Below are 27,696 nucleotides of genomic sequence, written 5' to 3'. Positions count from 1 at the left end.
TGAAAAGAGCTGTATATGGACGCTCATCAACCACTCTGAGGGATCTATGCTGAATCGCCGTTGAGGAGTGGGACAATCTGGACCAACAGTGCCTTGATGAGCTTGTGGATAGTATTCCACAACGAATTCAGGCATGCATCAATGCAAGAGGACGTGGTACTAGGTATTAGAGGTACTGGGGTGTACAGCAATCTGAACCACCACCTCTGAAGGTCTCAGTATATAGTGGTACAACATGCAATGTGTGGTTTTCATGAGCAATAAAAAGGGTGGAAATGATCCATATCCTTTCTTCCAGGAGTGCTAGTTCTCCAGGTATGCGGGAGAGCTTCTGCGAAGCTTGGAAGGTAGGAGACGAGGTACTGGTGGAATTAGAGCTGTGAGGACAGGTCATGGGTCGTGTTTGGGTAGCTCAGTTGGTAGAGCACTTGCCCGCAAAAGGCAAAGGTCCCGAGTTCGAGTCTCGGTCCAGCACACAGTTTTAATCTGCCAGGAAGTTTCGGGGTGGAAATGAAGTTTATGTTGATCTCTATTCCAATTTTCTGTACAGGTTCCGGAACTCTCGGAACCGAGGTGATACAAACTTTTTTTGGTGTGTGTATTATCATTCACAAGATGCAGTGCCTTACATTACCATACGCTTCCATTTCATTGATTGCTTCTGTGATCAATGTAACAATCTGGCCAAGTATTTTTGTTATTACTTTTCTCAGTCAATTTAGTATTGTAATACCCATCATATTACATGTGGTGTCTGTAATTACAAGCATTTCTCCAAATGCAAGTACCACAAAAGGAGAAAGACTCAGGAAATAAGTGTTACTTATAAAATATTATTACAAGAGTTCCCCTGTGCTAAGTGTTTCGTTGTTTGAAAAGGCAGTTATAACTCATCCACATTGCTTATCTGACCTGATCATCATGCCTAGTAGTTAAATCCTAAATGCTACAAAGTAAATATAGTATCACCAACAGTTTCCAGTGACGTGGGCACTACAGACTGTATTCACACACACTACAAATGCCGAAGAAGGCAAGTCTTTGGACCCGTTGTTTGTCAAATGGCACCTGGTAACTCGACAATGTGTGTGAAATGTTACGGAACTTAACTGCTAAGGTCATCAGTCCCTAAGCTTACACACTACTTAACCTAAGTTATCCTAAGGACAAACACCCACACACACCCACGCCTGAGGGAGGACTCCAACCTTCGCCGGGACCAACCGCACAGTCCATGACTGCAGTGCCATAGACCGCTCGGCTAATCCCGCGTGGCATACCTCGACAAATCCACAAAAGCTACCACACCTATTCTCAACAATTTATTAATCGACGCAATTTGCATTGTTTTGATTATCCAAGATCAATTTTCCTGAGTCCCACAGAAGATGACACAGCTACCCATAGTGTATCAGAGAAGACTAAACCATGATGCGAGGGTTCAAAATAGCGTTCAAGATTTATATGTTGACATTCACAACCTTGTTTTACCACTAGTACATCAAGCTGTCGCAGGTTCTCTATTCATTGGAAACAAAAGACTCGGTATTTCTGACTTCACATATGAGACTTAAAATTCTCTGATGGAACATAACAATGATTTAGATGCGAAAAAGGAAGTATGCTTAACGCTATGCTTAGCAAGTATCCATTGATCTAGTCATATGTAGTCACATGGTTGAATGATGCTTTGTTCAATGCCAGAAGACAGTAAGTTATTTTTACTCTTTGATAGGCTATTGTGTGTCTTATGGATTTGCTAGATGTGGAAACGTTCAAAGTACTTTTAGTTTTTATCAGTTAGACCCCTCTTTAGTTAATACAGAGTCACCTCTTTTTCTTTCTTCTGAACATGTTTCTGTTTCAGAACCGATGACCATAAAAGTCATCGTAGAACTGTGAGTGAAGTTCTCTCAATTTTCCTGGTCTCAGACTTTATTGTGCTGCACTGGTTTAACCATGTATCTACTAACTACTCTCTCAGTGCTTCTGACAATGCTCACTTTAGAACATTAGGCCTACTTATTAAACTTGGTTTTTTTCTATATTTCCTAACTTTCAAAACTTTTGAAAGTATTTGGCCAGGGTTACTGCAATTGTGCCTTTACCGCATTTACCTACCATTCTTTTCATATCACGATATTTTTGCGTTTATATATTATTTAGTTGCTCATCAGACATAAATTTGTATTCTAATGACGACTTAGTTTTAAATTTCCTCAGTTCACATGAATAAATTATTCCTCAAATAGATGCTACCTGTTTGCTATTGTCCCTAACTATGTGGCACAGTATATAGAAAAACTGAGATCATACATTTTTTGAAGATAGTCTATGAGAGTTCACTTGACCTCTGCGCACCTTTAAATCGTGTAAACATGCATGTCTTTCAGAGAGAAAGAGAATTTTCTTACATTTACTTTCTGTTACCATTTATTTCTGGTGGTGGTGTTACAAAATACAAAAATTTTCCTCTATGCAGTATTGTGTATCTCTGTCCAGTTTCATTGGTCTAAGATAATGACACCAAGACAATGCTGAATTTTTATTTTCCCTTTTATCTTGCGTGAAATCATATAGAAGTCTCGATCTTCATGTTCTGTGCTGCGAGGGAATTGCACAGTGCAGGAGAGAGGCAATAAAACAGTTGGAAAGGCAGGAAGTAAAATAATTCGGTTCCTGACAACGTATTCGAATTAAATGAAAATAAAAAATAAAGAAGAAAAAAGTCACTTTTTTATCGATAGTCGAAAGTTTCGATTATACACGGATAGCTTTCATCATTCAAAGATAGTTGTATACGAAGAATTTGCATTTTGCAGAAGTGTCGCAAGATTTGCAGCGACATCGCATGCGAAGGTATTTGCGGTATTTGTCTTTGACACTGTCACTACGCAAGAGTGCGTAGGATCATTTGCAGTTGTTTTGTGCACGATTCTTTCGTGTTTGTAATCATTCGTCGTTAACGCTGACGTAAGTGTATCTTAAAATGAAGTAACATGTATTATTGTGAGATGTCATTTAAGTTTTACTAGTTATATATTAATGTCATTGTTGTGGAAGTTGCCTCACAGCTGCTTCATTCTTCCCGTTCCTATTTTTCAGTACTTGAAGGGACTGTCACTTGTTGTGTGTTTTGCATAAATTAAATAACGAGGTGCTAGTTTTCATCAAACATGTTTCTTAAGTCTGTCATCATTACTGTAACTGCTGGTTTCGGTTTCTGATCGTAACATCATTTTTATGTCCAGTTTTCCAGAAATTTTGTGTCTCAAATTATTTGTATTTAATTCAGTTTTCTTGATATCCTCTGAACTGATAGCTGATGGAGAACAGATAGATAAATTCTGATGGTGCGTAAGAGTCGAATTTGAGAGCTAGTCTGCCATTTTCATGGTACGTTTGGTCATGATAATAATTTTTGTTTACACAAATAAAAATTTCTCACTAGAGTATAATATTACACGGTCACCGTGCGGGGCTTTGCATTTAGACAATTTAAAATAATTAATTGAAATGCACATCTTAATTTATCTGTAAATCTCCATTACTATCTTCACTTTAACCTTCCTGGCTGCGTAGTTTTTGGCTTTCTCTATCAGAGTCTGCTGCATGTAGAGGAGGACTCTCATATATTTTATGGTTAGATTTGTGAATACTATTGCTCTCACATTCTAGGTTTGCTTGTGACAATTTATGAAAGGGAGTTAGTGTGTGCTGAAGCTTTCAGGTGATGTCTAGCTGTGTAAACAATGTGTACTAGTGTGTTGAGTATATGGACCACGTGTAATAGTTTTGCGCATTTTTGTGCAATAGATCACTTACTTCTAATTGGAGAATTGTTCCAGGACGTTATTCCATTTGACATTTATAAATAGGAGTGTACTACGTAAACCAACTTACTAGTGTTTTGATAATCAGAAACATTCGTCTCCTTCAGAGTAAAAACCTCTTTACTTAGTGTCAAATTTATAATATCTGATTTTCCAGTTAAAGCCCTTGTCAGTATACACACTCCAAATTTTCTCATTTACAAGCTCCCTTTACTGCTGATTCTACTGTCAACCATATATTCTCGTGTAGAATTGCGCAAGCTTCACACAAAGTTACGGTGGGTTCCTTTTAGAAGATAGTGGTAGGTTATATCACTGAAATTTCTCTTCTTCATGCTAGTGCCTATGTGGTGAAAAAGATTCTAATATTTGGAAATATTAGAAAGTTAATTCTATCTCAATCAGCAGTATATTATGGTAGATCCTTCTTCTTCTTTCTTCTTTATCGTCACCTTGTCCCACGTCATGTAGGGTCGGCGTTGCTTTTCTGGATCCTTCTCCTCCATAATACTCTATCCATTGCCTCTTTCTTCTTCCATCCTTTCTCCCTTAGGTCCCCGGATATCTTATCCTTCCACCTCATCTTCAGTCTTCCTCTCCTTCTCACTCCTTCAATCTTTATATCTTCAACTCTGTTTCCGATATACTCTTCCCCCACACCACCTTAGTCTGCTCTCTTGTATCTTTTTCCCCGTAGGTCCCACTTTCACAGCTCCTCTAACAAATTCATTTCTAATCCTGTCCTTCCTTGTTACCCCACACATCCACCTCAGCATCCTCATTTCTGCCACTTACATCTTCTTTTCCTGAGCTATTGTGATTGGCCATGTCTCTGCTGCGTATATCATAGCAGGCCTTACTACCGACTTGTACATTTTCCCTTTCAACCCAATGCTCACCTTCTTGTCACACAACACTCCACTCATTTTCCTCCAGTTGTTCCAACCGCAATTTATTCGGTGTTGTATCTCGCTTTCCAGTCCTCCGTTCCTCTGTATGTACGACCCCAGGTATTTAAATTTGCAAACCGATTTCAGCTCATCACCTTGGATCTTGCAAGACCTCATCCGCACATCCTTCAGTGCTAAATATTCTGACTTTGTCCTGCTAATTTAATCCCTCTTTCTTCTAGTGCCTTCCTCCATTCCTCCAGCTTTTCCTCAAGTCTGTCGATGCTCTGCTCACAAAGAACCACATCATCTGCAAACATCATATTCCACGACGCTTCCTTCTTCACATCTTTCACCAGCACATCCATAATCAGGTCAAAGAGGTAGGGACTAAGCGCAGACCCTTGATGTAACCCTACTTTTACTGGAAACTCCTTTGTCATGCCCACACTACTTCTCACCTGTGTAATTGCTCCTCTGTACATTTCCTTTACTAACCTCTCATACTTCTCTGGCACACACTGCTCACTCATGCTTCTCCATATTTCGTCCCTTGGGACTCTGTCATATGCTTTCTCCAAATCAATGAAAGCCATATGTAGATCGGCTTGTAGCTCCCCGTGTCTCTCAACTATCCACCTTAAAGCATGTATTGCATCAGTCGTTCCTCTGCCAGGCATGAACCAAACTGTTCTTCACACACCACAGTCTCCATGCATAATCTTGCTTCTATAACTCTTTCCCAAATTTTCATTGTGTGTGCCATCAGTTTAATACCTCTATAGTTACTGCGGTCCTGCACATCACCTATCCCCTTAAATATTGGAATCAGTACACTAGTTCTCGGCGCGTCTGACATCTTCTCCTGTCGCCAGATTTTCTTCATTAAATCCCAAAGAAGCTCAATTCCGTTTTTACCGAGACACTTCCATACCTCAACGGGGATCTGGTCTGGGCCAACTGCCTTCCCATTTTTCATCTTTTCAACTGCCCGTTCGACTTCATCTCTACTTATATCCATCGTTAATCCTTCATTTGCCCCTCCTTCCTCAGTTTTCACACTTACATTTTCTTCATTCAGCAATTTCTCAAAATAATTCAACCCCCTTTGGATTATTTTTCCATGGTCATGCAGAATTATTCCTGTTTCATCTTTCATTTGTTTTATTGCTGTTAGATCCTTAGAAGCTTTATCTCTTGATTTGCCTATCTGTATCAGTTGTCTCATATCCTGATTTTTCTAGTTGTTCGTATGCCTCGGTTACTGATTTAGCTTTAGCCACTGCTCATTTTGCCTCCTTCTTTGCACTTTTGTATGCTTGCCCATCCTCAGCACTTCCAGACATATCCCACTTGCTCTTAGCGTCTTTTTCCTTCACAACCTTCTGCACCTCTTCATTCCACCACCATGCTTCCTTATCTTTTGGCACCTCTCTCCCAGATGTTAACCCAAACACTTCCTCCCCGGTCTTTGTTATAACAGCACTATTTATTTTCCACTGCTCCTGCACACTCTCTGCCAATTTTACCTTTTCCAGTACTTTTTGACTAAACTCCTCTCTCAAATCTTTATCCTTTAATCTCCACCACGTAATTTTCCTTTCACGTTGATTTGTCTGTCTCTGTCTTTTACATACTTTCATCTCACAATCCGCTACAATCAACTTATATTGTGTTGCTATTCCTTCACCATATATGACCTTAGCATTTTGCACCTCCCCACTATTTTTCCTTCTACATAATATGTAATCAATTTGGCTTTTATTTTCTCCACTCCTGTATGTTATTAGTTTTTCTCTTTTTCTTTGGAAGTAGGTATTCGTAATCACTAGATCAAAAGCCACTGCGAACCCCACTATCTTTTTTCCTTCCTCATTTCTCTCGCCATACCCCCATCCTCCATGCCACCTCTCTTCCCCACCTTTCCTTCCGCCACCATGACCATTTAGATCCCCTCCGACTATCACTCTTTCATTCACCGACCATTACTCCATCTAAATTTCTCCACTTCTCGTCCTCTGTACATCTTGCTTGGGGTGCATAGGCTGTCAGCACTGTTACCATTTCTCCGCCAAACATCATCTTAACATACATGATCCTATCATTTACTCTGCTGACTTCACATACCTCTTCTTGAAGCTCTCTGTGCAAAATAACTCCAACTCCTCCATTTCTTGATTTCCAGTGTATTATGGTAGATCAGGTAGAGATAATGGCAGCAGAGTGGATTGTGTGCCTCAGTAATACAAATAGTCAAACCAAAGGTACAACATAGAAAAATACCTGTGGAATTGGCAAACGAACACATGGTTCCTGAAGAGGGGCAGCAGTGTGGATAATTGTGTGATCTTGTCTTATATCAGTAGTGCGAATGGCTGAAAGCTAAGGAAAACTACTGTTGTTATATTATGTGGTGATGTACAGCTCTGCTATGTGGCTTAAAGATATATTGTTGGGTAAAACATTCTGGAGGTAAAATGGTCCTCCCTTCAAATATGCAGGTGGGGCGTACTGAGAAGGTTCTGAATGTGGAACATTAGATTTGTAGATTGATTAGAGAATTTAAAAAGGAGAAGTTCTAGTGATAGTAAGAATTGAAGTTATAGGGACGAGATTTATGACCTGAAGATGACAGAGTTATCACAAAATCAAGTAGGTATAATGCCAGATGTAGGACCAATAATGATTAAGAAAACTGGAATGCAGGTGAATTACTTGTGTGCAGAATAATGAATGTGTTATGGTTACAGAAGCCAGGACCTATGAAAGTAGTGCTTATTATCTCTACAGAGGTTGAAAAATTGTATGATATAAAGTAAATGGGTCAGTTTGTTAAGAGAGAAGGAGCATTTAATTGTGACAAGGGAGTAAAATTCAGTAGATGGAAAGGGAGAATTTCAGAAAGTGCCCTGGGAGAAAGAAATCAAAAGAGAAGGTGATTGGTAGAATTTTGCATGTAGCATGATTTAGTCTTTGCCAGTACTTGATTCAGGAACCATAAAATATTATATAAGTGGAAGAGATAACAAAAGGTTTTAAATAGATTATATGATAGGACATAGATTTCGAAACCAATTTTAGACTGCTAAAGATTTACAGGGGCAGATGTGGACTCTGACCATAATTTATTGCGGTCTGAAACTGAAGAATTTACAGAAAAATGCAATGTGGCTAGGGTTAAAGAACCAGAAGTGATTCAAAGTTTTAAAGGGAGCATTGAACATAAATTACCTGAAATGTGGAGGGCGTAAAGGAGGGGGGGGGGGGGGGGGAGTGGTTAGCTTTTTAAGGGATTAGATAGTGAAAGCAGAAGAGGTTCAAATAGACAGAAAGACAAGGGGTTTTTGAATTTAATTAAGAGATGACTGAAAGTTTGGCTAGTTTTCTCAGATAGTACTTCATAGTAGATAACTGCATCATCTGTGAAAAGTCAGAGTATTATTAATATCAGCTGCAAGGGTGTTAGTGCACAATGTGAACAGCAAGGGCCCAACACATTACTCTTGGGGACACTTGAAGTAGCTTCATCTGTTATCAACTCTTAGTCCAAAATAACGTACTTCACCCACCCTACCAAGAACTACTCAATCCAGTAACAAATTTCACTTGTTGCTCCATTGTGGATGTATCATGAGCTATGAAGGAATAGTAAATTTAGTTTTGAAGAAAGTTTGGAGGGGGGGGGGGGTGTTGAAAAGTATAGAGAGACCAGAGTTTTGTGTGTAGAAAGCATCAAACCAGTCAAAAGACTGATACTGATGACAAGAAAAGGGCAGGTTCAGGTGAATGTAGGTAGCAGAGATGAAGAGGCTTGCCTAGGATAACCTAGCATGGGGAGTAGCATCAAACAAATGAAACAAAATTAGTATAGCTAAAGCACTATCCCACAGGGGGTGATAATGGCATGTTAATATGCAGTGAATGCTGAACAATGACTTATGAGCTGGACAGAGGAGATACTTGAATGATAGGTTACTATAAAAATAATTTATGCAGTATGAACAATGGTAACTGGAAAATGAGAAGTAATGAGAAGCTTTACCAAGATAGGCAGAAAATATCACAATGGCAAAGTGAATTTTAATCTTTGGACATCCCTATTGAATGAGTGGAACAGATACACAACACAAAGATTCTTGTATTTCTGGAAAAATAAGTCAACGATACTATTGGTTACAGAAATTAGGAAAGAACTAGAAAGAAAAGTATCAAAGAATTGGAAATAACATTAACTATTGTAAGAATAAAATGTAAAATTTAGAAAGCTTTCAAGGCAAAAAGATAAGAAATCTGGGGAAGAAAGGGAAAGGCAACAAATGAAGATAAGAGTAATGGAAAAAACAGGAAACAACAAAGGAAAGTTTTTGTCACATGATCTGATTTGGCCAGTGTATAGAAAGAATGGGACAGTACATTATATGTTTCCAGGATTTCTAATGAAAGCACTACAGAATTATAGAAATCCCTTATACAGTACAGGTTCTGTGAAAGGAAGATTTCTTTGGTCCAGTGAAAACTTTTGTATGTCCTTATAACATATTTTAATACGCTAGACTTTTGCTAATCCGCTGATTCCTTGTACATATATGTGCCAGTTTAGTGGAAGTGCCAGGTTATTAAGTGTCTTACATTCACTGTAAACGCATCGGATTACACTGTATTAAATCCTAAGATGCATTGATTTTCATAGAAGATTTATCTTTGAGTGTGTACACATACAGTAGTATCGCTCACTATGAAAAATGTCCGAAATTTTTAGTTTTTGCAGTAATGATATGCAATGGCAGTGATATGCAGTGGCTTTACCAGTGTTACATCGGTACTGCATTTTTCTGATTGTTGCATAACGTATTCCAGGAAGATGTGTGCGGCTTCAGCACCAGCAGTGTGAGATATCGTAAAGTTCTCTCCTCGTGTAGCTTCATCGTCATCATCACTTTAATCGTAATGTTCCTGTACACTTTTGATTAAAAGTTTGGCTATAAATAGTTGCTCACCCAACATTATACTCGGCAGCATTGGCTTTCTGTAAAGAACTCAAGTTAAACTTGTACCTGTTTAGATTTTCTGCTTGAGGTCTAGCATAAAGTGTTTCCTTTTAGAAACTGTGATACTGAACTGTAAAGAAAGCCACAATTTCAAACATGTAAAGCATTGTCTAACATTGTGATTAACTGACAGCATTGTTGCACTTGAGAATTCATTTTGGTATTTGCCTTTCTGATTGAGTGTCTAGAGGCTGGATGTGGGCCATACTACTGATGGTCAGATTAGCGAGAGTATTAATTTACATAACCAAATGTTGTATGAGGAATCTTAGGGCTTACATGATATGGAGTACATATTTCGTCAGTTAACATAATTTTTTGATTTTGAGTCAGAAATACAAAATTTCCACTCCCCCCTCCTCGCTCAGGAGTATAATACTAGTTTCTCTTGCAGGCAGTGGAAAAGACTCTCCCGAACTCTGATTAATATCTGCTTGAACCTGGAAGCATAGGTGTCAATAAGACAGAATAAGTAACTTTAATTTTCCTGTTACTTTTTGCACGGTAAGTTAAACTTATATAAAGTTTAGCAGGACATATTTGGATTTGAGTAAAGATTCACATATTTTTTAAAAGACTAAATTCAGATGGAATCTGCTTATCACCACAGAAACAAAAAAATGAGTCAAACTCAATATTTTAGTGTAAAATGTGTGTCTCGATGCTCCACTTTAAAACATACCTCACATGCATTAGTACACAGATAGAATATTATTGATATTGATAACTTTGAAATTTAACTTTGTCCTCCATTCTGTGTGCCAGAATTTGATCTAAGATTCATACAATTGTATATTAAAATTTTTTTAAGATGTTCTAATATTTTACACAGATGTTGCTTGCTGTAGTGTTGATTGTTTTAATTTAAAAGTTGCTATACATCTGAGTTTAAATAAAAAACTACATGAAATGAAACTATTAATGAATGAAATTCATTTTAAATTAAGATAGTCATCCTGTCCTGATGTACCTGTGGTAGTATTGTGTAAAATAAATTTTATAGCTTGTCAGTTTTGTCTAATACATTACATACTGAGAATGGAAAGAGTGAAGATGATAATTCACCATATAGTGGACATGTCGAGCAGAGCATAGGCAAATAAAAAGGACTTTTTAAGTTAATTGTTCATCTTATGAATGTCGAAGTTCTTGTTTATTTGCACATTAACCATTCCCCATTGTCCACTATAGAGTGGTTGTTTACTCATTCCATTGTTTGTATTCCACACTTGAAAATGGTGTATGTAAAACACTTAAAATTTCAGTACAACTTTTATGTGAAACTGACCCTGTATTTAAATGTTTCGTGAACAAAACAGACAAAAAGTTACATCACTAAAGCACATTAAATTGGCACTTTGTGTGGCAAATTGCTCTTTCAACTAATTACATAAAGTGACAGTTATAGCTGTACTATTTCTCAGTTAGCAATCAACATTTGTTCTTTCTTCACTTGTTAAAGTGTGATGGCTCAGAATTTTCTGATGGTGCTATCCACATGAACTTGAACAGTGTTTCAAGGTAGGTTCATTGTAGGTCGGTGATGCTGAGGCCAGCAGTTACCTTCTAGACGACAGCAATGGCTCGGACTTCATCCATCGTCACCAGTGTTGGAATCGGTTAGTGCCTCTGATGTGTTGGTGTACCTTGGTTAAAATGTCAGAATAATGCCATTGAAGAAATGGTAGAAACAAATTTTCAGCTTCCAGCATCTCCAGAGGGTTGGCTGTTTGCTTCCATCTTCAGCTCAAAGTTGGTGTTAATTGTAATTAAAATTAATTATTAAAATTCCATTTAGAATTCTACCTCACTTCCTATGTTTCTTACTGTTAACATTTTTTTATCAATTTATATTTTTGTCATTCATATGTGGAAGACAAAGATAAATATTCACTCACAAAATACGATAAGTTTTAAACAGTGCAGAGATAGACAATACCCCTGCAACATTCCCTGAGAAGGAAAAAAAGAAATACAGAAGAAACTATTTGGCTATCAAGTTCCACTTTACAATATTGAGGAATTTTATACTGCATAACCTGTAGCTTTCCCAGCAAAGTGAGCAGATGTACCATGCTTACTATAAGTTATGCTAGTACTGTAATAAGTTAGCGAACTGATTTTCTTACTCTCACTTCGAAATAAATTTCTCTTGTAACATATGTTTCTTTACTGTGTGTTTCTCGAGTTATCGGACACTTTTTTTCCTGTGTTTTAGCTAGTTCTTGCTATATGGTAATGGAGTTACCCCAAACAAAAACTGCTAATCATGTGTTTCATGGGAAACCCAATGTCAGCAGAAAATTTGCCTTTTTTTCTTACCACAGGCTATTCTTTCTTCTCTTTCCTTTAAAAAAAGATGAGCCATGATGTGTACATCTGATAGTGAGCGAGGTTTAATCTGGTGTAACATGGGTTAAAAGGTATGTCTTAAAAGACGGAGTGAAAGCCGAAGAATAGCCAGTACTGTTAACATGGAAAGGCAATAACAATTGGACAGTGTGGTGCCATCCAGCATGTGAGATGGAGCAAATTCAGCATGGCAGATGTGATGAGCAGATGTATATCACTAGTACAAGTGCTTAAGGACTCGCTAGCTGGTTGGCTTTATTTTTAAATCACAAAGCGTAGTAAAGGGACATGGAAATTGGAACTCACTGATCTGCAAAATGTGTTGAACTGTATTCGACATCCAGAATGAGATGTAGGTAGAGCACTTGCCTGCGAAAGGCGGAGGTCCTGAGTTCGAGTCTTGGTCCAGCACACAGTTTCAATCTGCCAGGAAGTTTTGTGTTCGACATGTTATTAATATGGCTTGTTCTCAATTAGTTTGTAATACAGTTAGTAACAACAAGCATTTAAAGATTAATGAATGTGTGTTTGCCACAGCTTCCTTCCCATACTTGCACCCCACTCCCTTGTGTGCCAATAGGTGCTGCTCTGTCTGTACCGTCATATGGTAACAGTCCCTCTTGGAGTACTGGTTTGGTTATTTTTTTGTGTTTTATTGTCTTGGTGTCATTATCCACACACTTGTTACTAGTCTTTTGTGTGTCCTTGTGGAAGGCAATGATTTTGATTTTTTGCGGGGGGGGGGGGGGGGGGGGCGCTAAAACATTATCCACAAGTTTCATTGTGTTAATTCTTTTCATTGGGATGACAAGTGTCTTACAGTTTTACATCATCTGTTGAGAAATGCATCATTAAGCTGGAATGTTTTGCCCATTGATTATACTGTTGGGGCAGCTGTCATGGCTATTTTGGTGTGGTGCATATTTAGCAACAAGGTGGTAAAGTTTTCAGTAAGCATAGTTTGGTGGTCATTCTAGTGGGTAAACAGCTGGTACGTTGTCATCCACATACAGGATGTGATGCACAGTAATTGCAGTACTTCCTGTATGTAACACGGCTGCTTTTTCTTTCGGTAGGACAATACATAGGCACACTCTAAAATATTATTAAAAGCTTGTACCCACACAGCCAGGGGTTAGTTCCATTCCTGCACACAGTTCTAATCTAGTGAGAAGTTTAGTGATAGTGCACATTCCATTGCAGAGTGAGATATTAATTCTAGTATCATATTGTGCAATATTTTGCTTTTCTTATTAATGTTAAAATCTCAGAAGTATAAAAAGTTTCTAACTGAAGAGAAGGTGAATATGACTGTTGACCGTACACTAAAGCTTGCAACAGGCAGCATGCAAAAGACACAAAGAAACAAATATTGTTATTAATGGATACTAAAAACTGTACCAATATAGTAAAAGAAAATTAGATAGGACTAATTATGATGGTAAAACTCATGACTCTATTTGAAGTGTATTGTCTGCAAATGACAGCAATAATAAAAATTTGAAATTAGTTAAGAAGTATGCTAATGTGCACACTGTATTTAAAAGGCCATTTTTAGTAGGGCTACCAATATTGCGAAAAATGAGCAGGATTGTAACAACTCAAAAGCTTGTAACTGTTTTTTCCTTCTGGGCGAAAAGTAGAAATGGAGCCTTTGAAGATAACACAAATGATTATTTTGGACGGTATAAAAGAAAATATTCAGGCAGTGAAATGAGGAATTGATTACATGCAAGTGTCATATGAAATTTATGAGAGTTAGTAAAGCACAAGTGCGGAGGATGCAGTCATCTCGAGGCCAGATCTGTCGTGACAGAAAAAAGTGTTGTTATGTAGAAACTAGTAAGTAAGCATTTAGATATTTAAGATGATGTTGTTATTGTAGTCTTCAGTCTTGAGACTGGTGTGATGCAGCTCTCCATGCTACTCTATCCTGTGCAAGCTTCATCTCCCAGTACCTACTGCAGCCTACATCCTTCTGAATCTGCTTAGTGTATTCATCTTTTGGTCTGCCTCTACGATTTTTACCCTCCATGCTGCCCTCCAGTACTAAATGGGTGAACCATTGATGTCTCAGAATGTGTGCTACCGTCCGATCTTTTCTTCTAGTCAGGTTGTGCCACATATTCCTCTTCTCTCCAGTTGTATACAGCACCTCCTCATTAGTTACGTGATTTACCCATCGAATCTTCAACATTCTTCCGTAGCACCACATTTCGAAAGCTTCTATTCTCTTTCTGTCTAAATTATTTATCGTCCACGTTTCACTTCCATACATGGCTACACTCCATACAAGTACTTTCAGAAATGACTTCCTGACATTTAAATCTATACTCAATGTTAACAAATTTTTCTTCCTCAGAAACGCTTTCCTTGCCATTGCCAGTCTACATTTTATATCCTCTCTACTTCGACCATCATCAGTTATTTTGCTCCCCAAATAGCAAAACTCCTTTACTACTTTAAATGTCTCATTTCCTAATCTAATACCCTCAGCATCACCTGATTTGAATACATTCCATTATCTTCGTTTTGCTTTTGTTGATGTTCATCTTATACCCTCCTTTCAAGACACTGTCCATTCCATTCAACTGCTCTTCCAAGTCCTTTGCTGTCTCTGACAGAATTACAATGTCATCGGCGAACCTCAAAGTTTTTTTTTTTTCTTCTCCATAGATTTTAATACCTACTCCGAATTTTTCTTTTGTTTCCTTTACTGCTTGCTCAATATACAGATTGAATAACATCGGGGAGAGGCTACAGCCGTGTCTTACTCCCTTCCCAACCACTGCTTCCCTTTCATGTCCCTCGAGTCTTATAACTGCCATCTGCTTTCTGTACAAATTGTAAATAGCCTTTTGCTCCCTGTATTTTACCCCTGCCACCTTCAGAATTTGAAAGAGAGTGTTCCAGTCAACATTATCAAAAGCTTTCTCCAAGTCTACAAATGCTAGAAACGTAGTTTTGCCTTTCCTTAATCTTTCTTCTAAGATAAGTCATAGGGTCAGTATTGCCTCACATGTTCCAACATTTCTGCGGAATCCAAACTGATCTTCCCCGCGGTCGGCTTCTATCAGTTTTTCCATTCATCTGTAAAGAATGTGTGTTAGTATTTTGCAGCTGTGACTTATTAAACTGATAGTTCGGTAATTTTCACATCTGTCAACACCTGCTTTCTTTGGGATTTGAATTATTCTATTCTTCTTGAAGTCTGAGGACATTTTGCTTGTCTCATATATCTTGCTCACCAGATGGTAGAGTTTTGTCAGGACTGGCTCTCCCAAGGTTGTCAGTTGTTCTAATGGAATGTTGTCTACTCCAGGATGCAGATAAGAAAAGCAAAAGAAATGAAAAGTGAGAGGTGATATGAAAGGAGAATATTGTGTCTACATCATTGTACTGAAATTAACACTCGAGTGTTTATTCTGATTGCAAATAGCATGGACACCTAAATCTTTCTGTGCAACTCTGATTTCTGTTTGTTGGTATGTGTTAACAAAATATTTTGACATTAGACCACAACAGAAAATGCCTTTATTTTAATAATTACTTCACTCTCCATGACTCCCTGTCCCCTCCCCCCCCTTCCTCCCCCCCCTTCCTCCCCCCCTTCCTCCCCCCCCCTTCCTCCCCCCCAATTTTGTGACAAGACAAAATAAACTGCCCATATTTGAACTTCTTCAGTACTTTCTGTCAATCTTATCGGGTAATGATCTAATATTGGGAAGCAGTGCAGCAGAAGAGGATGGACAGTTGTGGTCTAAGTGGTCTCTTTAGTAGATTTGTTGCACCTTCCAGATACCCTGCCAACAAAACAGTCTTTGGTTCACCTTCCCAAAATATTTTCTATGTGACGGTTCCAATTTAAATTGTTCATAACTGTAATCCCTAGGTAGTTAGTTGAAACAACAACCTTTAAATCTTTAAATGTAGACAAACATGGTATTCCATTATGATCTATTGTTAGCACTATTGATTATCCGACCTGTAGGATAAACAAACAATTGGCCACTCTCCTACAGGCAGTTATAGGAAAAGCTGACATTGGTATTAAAGCTTCTGGTTATTTTCTCAAACAATTAGAAGCTTTCAGGGTGAATCCAATGGTGAGGTCAGTTTTGATTCTGTATCACTATTTACTATGATTCCTCTTCTACATCTACATCTACATCTACATCCATACTCCGCAAGCTACCTGACGCTGTGTGGCGGAGGGTACCTTGAGTACCTCTATCGGTTCTCCCTTCTATTCCAGTCTCGTATTGTTCGTGGAAAGAAGGATTGTCAGTATGCCTCTGTGTGGGCTCTAATCTCTCTGATTTTATCCTCATGGTCTCTTCGCGAGATATACGTAGGAGGGAGCAATATACTGCTTGACTCTTCGGTGAAGGTATGTTCTCGAAACTTTGACAAAAGCCTGTACCGAGCTACTGAGCGTCTCTCCTGCAGAGTCTTCCACTGGAGTTTATCTATCATCTCCGTAACGCTTTTGCGATTACTAAATGATCCTGTAACAAAGCGTGCTGCTCTCCGTTGGATCTTCTCTATATCTTCTATCGACCCTATCTGGTACGGATCCCACACTGCTGAGCAGTATTCAAGCAGTGGACGAACAAGCGTACTGTAACCTACTTCCTTCTCCTCTTAATGAGGTAATGTCACAGTTGGAAAGTATTTTCACAAACAATATTGCAAATCTCTTTAGATATTATCACACTTTCAGTGGGACTACAGATTCTATGAGCAAACTCAGTGTGGCTATGGGGAACCCATCAGTACAGTTTAGAGATTTTTTATATGGAAAAATTAAGAGAAGCAGCTTTTCAAATGATAGAGAAGAAATCCCCACATTGGTTTCAGCATGTTGTTGACACTTTCATTATGACCTCTTGGAAAAAAAGGAAGGAAAAAAAGAAAACATTGGAACTTTAGGGAACAAAGTCTAGAGAAAGTCCACTCATACATGTAAGTACCTTCTCAGAAATTCCAGTCACCATCCCAAACAGGAAAAAGTGATCGAAACATTGGTGCACCAGGCAAAAAGAATATTTGAAGCAGAAACTCGATCATTTCAAACCTGCCTTGAAAAGAAATGGTGACTCTGATGAAAAGATACATAGGGTATGCTACCCTAAAATATCTGGCACTTCTAGTTAAAAAGAACCAACTAAAGAGACTTTCCCCTCTCATTTACGCAAAACAGTCATATGTCACCTGAGCAGAGTACTGAGAAGAGAAGTGAGTAAACCAATAAGGAAGGTGCACATATATTGGAACATTGCAAAGGACCTGCGCCCACTGCTTGCCACAGCAGGAATATGTAAAATCCCTTGCACATGCAGCCAAGTGTGCATAGTAACTGCAAAAAGAAGCATTAACACCCACCTCAAGGAAAGCAAGAGCAACCAAATAAAAATTATGATCAAAGTCATTTTGATAAAGATTTAAAATTAAAAAATTTCAAAGCACCAGACAAGATTTAAACCCACAACTGTTGGTGTAGGGTTATGCTACACAACCAGTTTCTGTTTTTAAAGGTATGTAGGATCACATGAAATTCCGAATTGCGCCCCCCCCCCCCCCCCCCTCCAATTACTTGCACATGAAGGCCACCAGGATCAATGGCTGCAGGGTGTGAGACCACTGACCTTAACCTACATCACCATATAGATGGTTTCTCCACCACCAGGAACCTCTTCTTGTTAGTTTTCAATAGATATTAATGATTGAGGAAAAGAGAAACTGACAAATAAGCAGAAGTGGAAACCAGTGTGGTAAGCTTTCAAGAAAGTATAAAAGAGCAGTTAGCATAAACTAGGGCTAGATCTTAGTCTGTGCTCCCAACCACACCCCATCCTTTTCTCCCAACAATACCTGTCGGTCCTAATCATTGGGAAGATGTATGTCATGAAATAGAGGATTGTTCAACCAATTGAGTGCCTTTACCACACACAAATATTAAATGAGAATGAATTTGTATACATCGTATGTTTACTACATAGTAATTTGAGGCAGAATAGTGGCTCAGTAGCAATGTGGAAAGTCATAACCAAACCATGCAAAAACAGCAGCAGGAGCTAATAGTGGGCTCTGATTCTAAGACTATAAGTGTTGCTGCCAGGCAGAAGATTAAAACTGAAGGTGAGGTGTCAAAAAGTTTTGTTAAATTACAGGTTCTGAGAATACAGACTTCTATCTGCAATTGGCTCGTACACTTCCATAAGATTGGTGTTGTGCACTATGATAGCACAGCCACCTGGAAGGTGAGTACTAGTTCAGTCCGAGAAGAAAGGATTAAAAAAATTCTTTGCATGGTTGCTAAAAAAATTCTTTAGATAGTTAATTTAAATTAACTGATTGCAGTGCTGATGTGGCTGCAGGAACTGCTCCCAAACATTTTACAGGAAGTGTAACAACAGTTTTGAAAAATATAGTTCTGCCTTTGAAATAAGACATAGTCAATTGCATTGTCTGAAAGAATTGAAGAAGGAGGGAAAGAAATTGTCTTGCTTGTTAACTGATTAAAACATTTTGAGAGGTATATTGTACAGTATCCCATCTTGGAGAAGTTTGAAGAGACTTAATGTTACAACAAAAGGAAAAAGAAAGTTAGTCTCTAATGTGAAACATTACCTGTAATATACTAGCACAGATCCATTACAGTGATCAACAAAATATCCTGTGATTGCTAAGTAAATGTTTCACAGTTAATACTAGCAGTCTTGGTATATGTAGTAATTTCACTAGCATATTGTGAAGTATTTAGAGTGGAGTACTAGTTAAGTCTAGTTATGTAAAGTAAATTAGTTAACTTATATCAATTTTGAATGTCCCTTCATTTGTAACTGATGTTATTTATTTCCTTTTCAGTTTGTTTCGGAGATGTTCCTCGAAAGCGAAGTCATTCTGTGCCTTGCTTTGATGTCACTCGTCTCTGGAAGCGACACTCTGCCTCCGACATGCGATAGCAACATATACTGCTATGGAGAATTGCTCCACACAGTGCAGATGGCCTCAATTTTCTCCGATTCGAAAACATTCGTGGATATGAAATTAAAATATTCTCCAAATGAGACGCTGCAACGTTTTGATGAAATGATGAATCGAACAAAGAAAAATCCTACACGTTTTGATATTGAAGTTTTTCTAAATGATACATTTGAACCAGCTGGCTCTGAATTTGAGGAGTGGGATCCAGAAGATTGGGTTGAGCATCCTGCATTTCTTGACAGAATCCATGATCCAGATTTGCGTGACTGGGCTAGAAAATTGAATTTGTTGTGGAAGTTCTTGGGCAGAAAGATAAGAACTGATGTGAAAAATAATCCTGATCATTATTCAATTATATATGTGCCAAATCCTGTAATTGTCCCTGGAGGGCGATTCAGAGAGTTCTACTATTGGGATTCTTACTGGATTGTAAGGGGCCTTTTGGTGTCACAGATGTATAATACTGTTAAGGGCATGTTACATAATTTATTATCAATTGTTGACCTTTATGGATTTATTCCAAATGGTGGTAGAAAATATTATGCTATGCGCTCACAGCCTCCACTACTTATTCCTATGATAAAAAGTTATGTTGATGAGACAAAGGATATAGACTTTGTCAAGGAACATATTGTCACCATGGAGAAAGAGTTTCAACATTGGATGGTCAATCACACCATCAAAATAGAAAAAGATGGTGTTCAGTATAAATTGGCGAGATACTTTGATCTGTCCTCAGGACCTCGGCCTGAGTCATACAGAGAGGATTACACAAGTGCCCAAATATTCAGAACAGCAGAAGAAAAGGAAGCATTCTATTCAGAGCTAAAAACTGCTGCTGAATCAGGTTGGGATTTTTCAACTAGATGGTTTATTTTGAATGCAACAAATAAGGGAAATCTTACAAATCTTAAAGTGAGGTACATTATTCCTGTAGACTTAAATTCAATAATATTTTGGAATGCAAAGATACTTTCTGATTTTTTTATGAATGTTGTTAATGACGCAGAAAAGTCTAGTATGTATGAAGAAATTGCTGAACAATGGAAGGAAGCAGTGACCAAAGTTTTATGGCATGAGGAAGTTGGTGCTTGGTTGGATTACGACACAATCAATGAGATCAAGAGAGATTATTTCTACCCTTCAAATCTGGCACCATTGTGGACAGGCTGCTACTATCAAAGTGATATGACTAGTGATCGTGTGGCAAAAATTATGAAATACTTGGAGAAATCGCAAATTATGACAAATCAAGGTGGTATACCTACGACAATGGAGCACAGTGGTGAACAGTGGGACTATCCAAATGCTTGGCCCCCTCTTCAGTATATAATGATCATGGGCCTTAACGCTACTGGGGATGACTGGGCGAAAGCACTGGCACTAGAGTTGACAGAGAGGTGGGTACATTCCAACTACAAAGCTTTTAATTCATCAGAAGCAATGTTCGAAAAGTATGACGCAACTGTCCCTGGAGGTTATGGAGGTGGTGGAGAGTATGAGGTACAGCTTGGGTTTGGTTGGACAAATGGCATTATACTGGAATTTCTTGATAAATATGGTGACATACTGCAGCCCGAAGACCAGTTCAACATACAGGCTGCTAGACTGGCAGGTGTAGGCATCATGTCAGCAGCAACAAATCTTGTTTTAGTCTGTCTTTCAGTGGCATTTCTGTTAAGTATATGATTGTTCTTTTAGATTATTGAAATTAATATGGCCAAATGTGACAGTAATGAATTTTTTCTCCAAATTCTGTACAAAGGAATGTTAGAAGCATCCATAAAAAACCTTGTAGGTTTTAAAAATGTTGCTACTCTTCCTCCTCAAATGAGAATGTTTATGTGTCACTTGCGTATAAGTGTTAATTTATTATTTCTGAAGATCGTGTGTTCATCTGTGTTAAATTATGTGGAGACTTGTTAATATTGTTGGTTTATGTTTTCCTTTGTCTGTTGTCAGCAGCTAAGAAATGAGCTATTTTGCCCTTCAACAAAGTATTTGTTACATGTCAAAGGTGGTGTTCACAATTGCTATTTGTTGATTCGATAAATCATAGGTGATATGAGTTTAATTCCTCATATGTCCTATGTCAAACTATGTTATTTATGCCATTGTTTAACTGGCTCAAAATTTGTCACCTCTGCTGTTAATACTGTGATGTAGTCATAATTTTAATGTATCTTGGAAACTGCAGGTCTAATATGGCCTACATACAAATTCAGGGAAGTTAAATTTTTGCTGAAAAATTGATGCTAATAATAAATCTGAACAGCATTTGTGGACTAAGTTAGTGTATTTATTGTGATGCCTGTTGGTTTAATGCATTCTGATAAATATCTGAGTTATGTTCAGTTTGGAGGAAATGAGGAGGTGGCAAATTGTGATCAGTATTATATCCCAGTCATAAGATGCCCAATTTTGCCCCAGACTTCTGGTAAATAGTATTTCCCATACCAAACTTGGTTATTCAAGTGAAAAGGCACAAAATCGCAATCTAAAAGCTTCTGTATCAACCCAAATAACGGCATCCTTTTTCCATGCACACCCACATGAAATGAAGCTAGACAAGGCCATCTGTGAAGATAAATGATAAAGACAGCCTCGCAGAGTTAGAAGTTGACAGAATAATACTTGCGGCTGCAGTGTTCTCAGAATATGGGATGCTTGCTGCATGTGGGAGTAATAGTGGGAGGGGAGGCAAGGTTATTAATAGCACCAGCATAATGTCACTTGCTTTAGATTCATTGGTTAGTACTGTAGCGTGTGCTTTGTAAAGAAACGGTTTTTTTTTTTTTCCATCCTCTCCTGACGAAATGAAATAATAATTACTTGCCAGTATTTCAATAGATATTTTTGTGTTAATGATTGTTTATGTACTGTTGCCCTGACATGAGAAATGTACCCTTATGTTCTGACTGTCTACAGTTTTATTTATTTTATTGCCAGCTGGCAGATATTATCTACTCTCAAAAGACAAGATGCCTGTATTTAGCCTCCCAGAGGTATGTTTTACCCCTCAGCAATCGTTGCCTTTGAATAGCAGAGTTTTTAAGTATTAATACAGAAGTCGACTGTTTATGCTGCCGTCATTATGCAAGATTTCTTTTATGATGTGTTGTCCTTTCTTTGTATTTATTTTCCATGTAAATATTTCACAGATACATTTCGAGATGATGCTCAAATTATATAATTATTTAAGAAGAAAAATTGGGGGTCAAGCTTGCTTGGTATAGGTATCAGTTTATACTTACCTCTATTCTTCACTCCACTTTTTATACCATTAGTTTTGCCTTGAACAAAATTAATACCTTAAAATATTAATTATCACGGAGTTGTTCCATATTAGTATAGGTCTGAAACTGAAAACAGTTGTATGTAACATTATTTTTATTAAAAATTTGTGTCATTAATTCCTTGTATGCATCTGAATTTCATGTATGTGAAATTCATATGGATACTTCCTTTATTTATTTATTTTTAATTAAAAATATGGATGTTGAACACCACATACAGTCAGTTTTATAATTTCTTTGTTTGTGTAACTGAAGTTTGATACAGCGGTATAGAACACTTTTAGTTCTAAACATTTGCAGTCCATATATAAATGATCAAAAACATTACACAAGTGTATTGCAAGTGAGAAATAATGTGAGATACAAATTTTACATTCAATAAATGTGTATTTTTGTGCAGTATTAAAGTGAAAGTTATCAAAATTATACATGTTGAATAATCATTATGTAATTTAAGTTGATAATGATGCTGGGTAGAATGACAGTCATTCAAAGTATCCTGTCTATTGAAACTTACTGTTGAATGTGCTACCATGAGGAGCAGAAATGAACTCTACAAACTGCTGTAATCATCTAAAGATCATGTTCCAAAATGTTAGCTTTTTTTATTTTTTTATTAGTCACTTGAGTCCCCATCAGAGTTTCTCGTAGGGAGAGTCAGCGCTCATATGTACTGCAGTTTGTAGTGTTAAAACCTGAATATTCAGTTGTACTGTGTGCCTTAATCTCAACTTCAAATGGAATGTACGTAATAAGCAATTTGTGGTAGTAACAAGCTAGTGTATGGATGATGGTTATTGCTCTAATGTGGTGTTGTAACGCCGCACCTATGGCGGCCTGGCTGGCGTCTACGACTACAGCTAAGTCCACGTCATGTACTGGATGCGCAAGCAGTGTCGCTTCTGCAAGATTCCATTTTTCTGACTGAACTTCTATCTTCTAAAAATGACAGGAGAAATTCTGGTTCCTACTTAAAGCTAATTTGTACATACTTAAACTTTAAAAGTATTGAAATATGTTCTTACCAGATTAATTTTGCCTGTTGAACTAAGTACACAGGTGTCAAGTTTATTTCTTGTTTCATCAAAAACCATGTTAACTGCCTGTTGTGCTGCGTGAATTCTTTTTTAGAGTAGTAACCAGTCCCCCATTTTAGTGCTTTGCCCCCATGAATATCAAGCTTATAAGCGAGGGAAAAAAATTGTGCCTGCTTGAAACACTGAATAGATGAACACCAATAATGTGACTCCATGACCCAGTGTTGTAGGTAACATCCTCTCTAATTTTTTTTTTTTTTTTAGTATCTTCCTCTTGCTCTCGGGCCAAAAGAATACTTGGTTCTAAAAACTTGAAAATTTCTCAACTTTCAGTATTTGATTTTCAATCTGATATTACCCTTCAAACAAGTAAGTTGAAGTTTCAGTTTATTACCTACGGTTGGATGCTGTTATGGAAAGTTCAACTAAAAACAAAATGTTTACTGAGCTATTTCCTCATAAGCTCAGTGGCTACTACCAATAGAATCCTGAGTGCACATAAAAGCTCAAAATGTGGTAATATCACCAGTTTATGAACAGCATGCAAGGTTTTAAATTTCAAAAAAGACTTCTCTGTAGTAATATGTAGACATGATATTTTGTTTGTGAAGAATTATTTACAGAATTTATTCCAATGAAATATAGTCATTCTGAATGAAATTCTACAGTTGACAATGAAATGTGTTGTTGGATTGTCCAAGGATAGTAGAGAGAAGCAGACTTGGAATATTAAATATTGGTCTCTTACTTTCACTGCAATTTGCTGCTTCTTGAATTCACAGGGTTTTACTTGGAGCTGTAGAGTCCAACTATCTCTCTGCTATTGTGAGTAATCTGTTCCATCACATTATTTTCCTAGAGACTGCTAGTTCTAAACTGCTAGAACAACAACATCTGTTGAGTTAGTAATGGGAGATGGGAGATTTTGGGCTGACTACAAAGTTCAGTTCTGCAGTGTGGTGGATTGTATGAAAATTCCACTGTGCTTGAGACAATGCTCAGAATTAAGTGCTGCTCTCTGTTGTCATCCCAACAACCAGTAGCTCATACACCATTTCATTGGAGATTGCCTTGTCTTCTCTTTGGCATTAGTGTATCTCAGTTTCATTGTAGTCTTGATCTTACAAGGAAGTACGTAAATCCCTATAGATTTGAGGTAGCTCTTTTCACTACTTAGGCACTCTTTATGTGGAGTGAATATGAATTCTTCCACAGAGAGTAAATTGCTGCTTTTTAGAGGCCATACTCCTAAACCTTTCTTGCAGCACCTGTGATTTTTCCAAGTAAAGTCTGTTTTATTATCAAATCATTTCTGAAAATCACTGTGTTCTTCTGTGTATAGTCTCTGTGTACCATTCTGAGTTGTCCTGCACAAATGTGTCAAGCAGAAAATATGGCATTGCTTCAAAATAGCTCCAGAATGTCACTTACATTCATGGTCCCCTTAAAATTATTTTGTAGCAACAAAAGTTTCTGCTGGTGTTGGTGGTCATTCTGTATCTTCATCTAATGAGTCAATATTTGACTGTATATAAACCAGTTGTAAGTCTGTGTATGATTTCAAGTGTAATTACCAACTATTTGCTTCAACATTTTAAGTATCTTTGTTACAAGTCTGTGAAGCCTGGAACTTAATCAGACCTGCTGTCCTCTCACAGTAGGCATCACACATTTTTTGTGCAAAAAACACAGATTTGAAAATATATCTAAAAATTATGATCACATAAGCTAAAAAGTTAATTAAATCATTCCTCATGGGCTGTGTTAAGTGTTTGTCAGTGGCTACTTGTTGTGCAGGCTTGTGTGTATAATGCAGATGTCAAGGCTTTATGGATGGTGCCTTATGAGTTAAGTGTGCAGTTGTTTCACATGATGTGGTGCAACTGGATATGGTTACAGATCAGGTGCAATCTGCCTTTAACATAATTTGTTCCAAGTACTTCATTCAGACTTATAAGTTCTTGCCTGTAGCATATTGGATAGGTTGCCGATAGCCACATATATTTGGCTATCTTAATTTTTGCTCCCAAATGGTAAAATTTAATAACACTGTTAATTTGCATATTGGCTGGACAGGGTACTGATTCCATGTTTTACCTTCTTATGGGCTGGACTCTGTTGTATGACTGATTACTGTGGCTAAAGAGAAGATGCATTCAAGGAACAGCTTGCCACCCCTTGTAACTTCGTATGCAGAATTCTAGGTTTAATGTAGGCATGAAAGAATTAATGCAGAGCTAAGTAGCCCAAATTGACATACTTGCTGCCATTAAAAATTCACAATTCCTTGAAGAAAAACAATTTTTTGTTTATACTACAGATTGTTACAGTTGATTAAATGTAAGGAGTTTCTCTGTGTGTGTTTGTATTATGAAAATTTTGATAGTTGAACAGTATGAGCAATCAGTGATAAAGAAAATAAGAAATATCTGTGATATTTTTATTGATGTACACAAAGAAGGCATTTCTTAAATGTAACATTCCATTAGCACATAGAGCAGTATTCTGCCATATAACCGAGCGAGGTGGCGCAGTGGTTAGCATACTTGACTCGCATTCGGGAGGACGATGGTTCAATCCCGCGTCCGGCCATCCTGATTTAGGTTTTCCATGATTTCCCTAAATCGCTTCAGGCAAATGCTGGGATGGTTCCTTAGAAAGGGCATGGCCGATTTCCTTGCCCATCCTTCCCTAATCAGAGCTTGTGCTCCATCTCTAATGACCTCGTTGTCAACGGGACGTTAAACAGTAATCTCCTCCTCCTCCTCCTCTGCCAAATAAAACTTGACTGCATGCTGTGCTTTGGAGATTCGTTCTTGATTCTCACCCCCACCCCCCCCTTTTCCCACCAACACAGATACAAAAGAATTCATGCAGCAGAAGAATTGATAGTAATTTTGGCTGTGAACTTGATTTAGATAGTTCCTTTCCTACTATTTCAGTAGTAGTATTATTATAAATTATGTTCACTGACAGATATTTTTTCTGTTTTCACTGACTATTTTAAACTTGCATTTGTTTATATGTGTATTTTCTTTTATCTTTTGACTGTATAGTGTGCAATAAACACTCTAAAATGTTTCAATATATTTTGATTATTATTTTTTATCTTATATTTCTAAATACCCCACAAAATTTGTTGCAGCAGTCTTTGTGCTGATGTGTTAGTGCTACTTTTTTTCATCTCGGGAGAAAAATATTCACAGAAGTGTTCTTGGGTAAAAGTAAGGGCACAACGAAATTAAAGCAAAAGAAGTACCCGAGTATGAAATGCAGGATAACATAACGTATAGCCATTTGAAAAATGCTACCTTTGGAACATTCACACAAAGAAGTGCACAAACACAGTTTTACCAGTGTAATCATTTCCTGGGTTCTGATTGAAGACTGAGGGTGCTGACTGCTTCACCAGTCTCAAATTTGAATGATTGTGTAGAGAACAACACTGTGACAAGACAGATGGGAAGTAATGATTTGTTTCCAGGTTTTAAAGATGTACATTAGTTCCTTGGGAACTGGTGAGAGCAAAGAAAGCAACATCTAGAGGTTAAAAGTACACAACCCCTGGCTACAGTTGCAAAGAGTTTTTTTCATGTATCTTTATGAGTTGGATATTATTATGGTGTAATGTTTGATTTTTCCCAGAGCTAACTAATATAACTAGATGTTGGACTGGTCATTTAAAAGGCAGCTAAGAAAGAAATGTAGTTGACTTAAAATTTAAGTTGCATGTTGTGTGTATGGCTGAGTCACACTGTAGAAGCAATGGCATTTAAGTATACTTTCTAAAGCTGTTCAAATTTTGTTGGATTATGTGTTGACATAATTTGCTTTTACAATAATGTAGGTTTTGCTACTGATACCCAGTGTCTGTTGGACATTGTTTATTCCTCACATGCCAACATAATGAATATTTTCTTACTTTGGATGAAGTTACAATTTCGACAACATTTCTCTTCAGCAATTTGAATGATGAATTTGTTGTTGTTTTTTCTTTTTTTTATCCTGAATACAGTAAGAGTACAAATGCCCTCTGAAGGTAAGAAGAGGCCAGCCTTAGTGGTCATTTTTAATTTTGAAAGTTTCCTAACAGAATTTTCCATTTTATGTAGAACTTGCCAATTACATTGTCTTAAACGTTTGTTGTTTATGCCTGTGTTTTATAAAGCCATAATGTTTCCTTACTGTTTAAGAGCCTTCTCATGGCAAAATGTAAACATATGGTTGACTTGTATGCTGTAAGTCTATCT

At 37.5% G+C, this 27,696-nt stretch overlaps 2 protein-coding genes and 1 non-coding gene across 8 annotated transcripts; 2 read left to right on the top strand and 1 right to left on the bottom strand.

Moving 5' to 3' along the window:
- Nucleotides 1-401: 401 nt before the first annotated feature.
- On the top strand, nt 402-476 carry Trnal-caa (transfer RNA leucine (anticodon CAA)). Its single transcript has one exon. It is a non-coding gene; the product is annotated as a tRNA-Leu (tRNA).
- A 2,344-nt stretch (nt 477-2,820) lies between these two features.
- On the top strand, nt 2,821-26,501 carry LOC126458194 (trehalase-like). 6 transcript variants are annotated; one of them, XM_050095078.1, is made up of 5 exons: nt 2,821-2,973; nt 10,166-10,275; nt 11,308-11,390; nt 18,297-18,386; nt 18,994-26,501. In XM_050095078.1, exon 5 carries the CDS (start codon nt 19,006-19,008, stop codon nt 20,800-20,802), a length of 1,797 nt encoding a protein of 598 aa, XP_049951035.1. In that variant the 5' UTR covers nt 2,821-2,973; nt 10,166-10,275; nt 11,308-11,390; nt 18,297-18,386; nt 18,994-19,005; the 3' UTR covers nt 20,803-26,501. The 6 variants fall into 6 exon arrangements, with proteins under 6 accessions (XP_049951035.1, XP_049951037.1, XP_049951034.1 ...); XM_050095080.1 differs by lacking the exon at nt 11,308-11,390; XM_050095077.1 differs by lacking the exon at nt 18,297-18,386.
- LOC126456484 (uncharacterized) lies at nt 6,010-6,366 on the bottom strand. Its single transcript, XM_050092234.1, has one exon. The coding sequence runs from the start codon at nt 6,364-6,366 to the stop codon at nt 6,010-6,012; it is 357 nt and encodes a 118-aa protein (XP_049948191.1).
- Nucleotides 26,502-27,696: the final 1,195 nt, after the last annotated feature.

Source organism: Schistocerca serialis, chromosome 2, assembly GCF_023864345.2.
Source record: "Schistocerca serialis cubense isolate TAMUIC-IGC-003099 chromosome 2, iqSchSeri2.2, whole genome shotgun sequence".
Lineage (NCBI taxonomy): Eukaryota > Metazoa > Arthropoda > Insecta > Orthoptera > Acrididae > Schistocerca > Schistocerca serialis.
The sequence above is the reverse complement of the archived record's forward strand: the minus strand, read 5'-3'. Positions and strand labels throughout refer to the sequence as shown.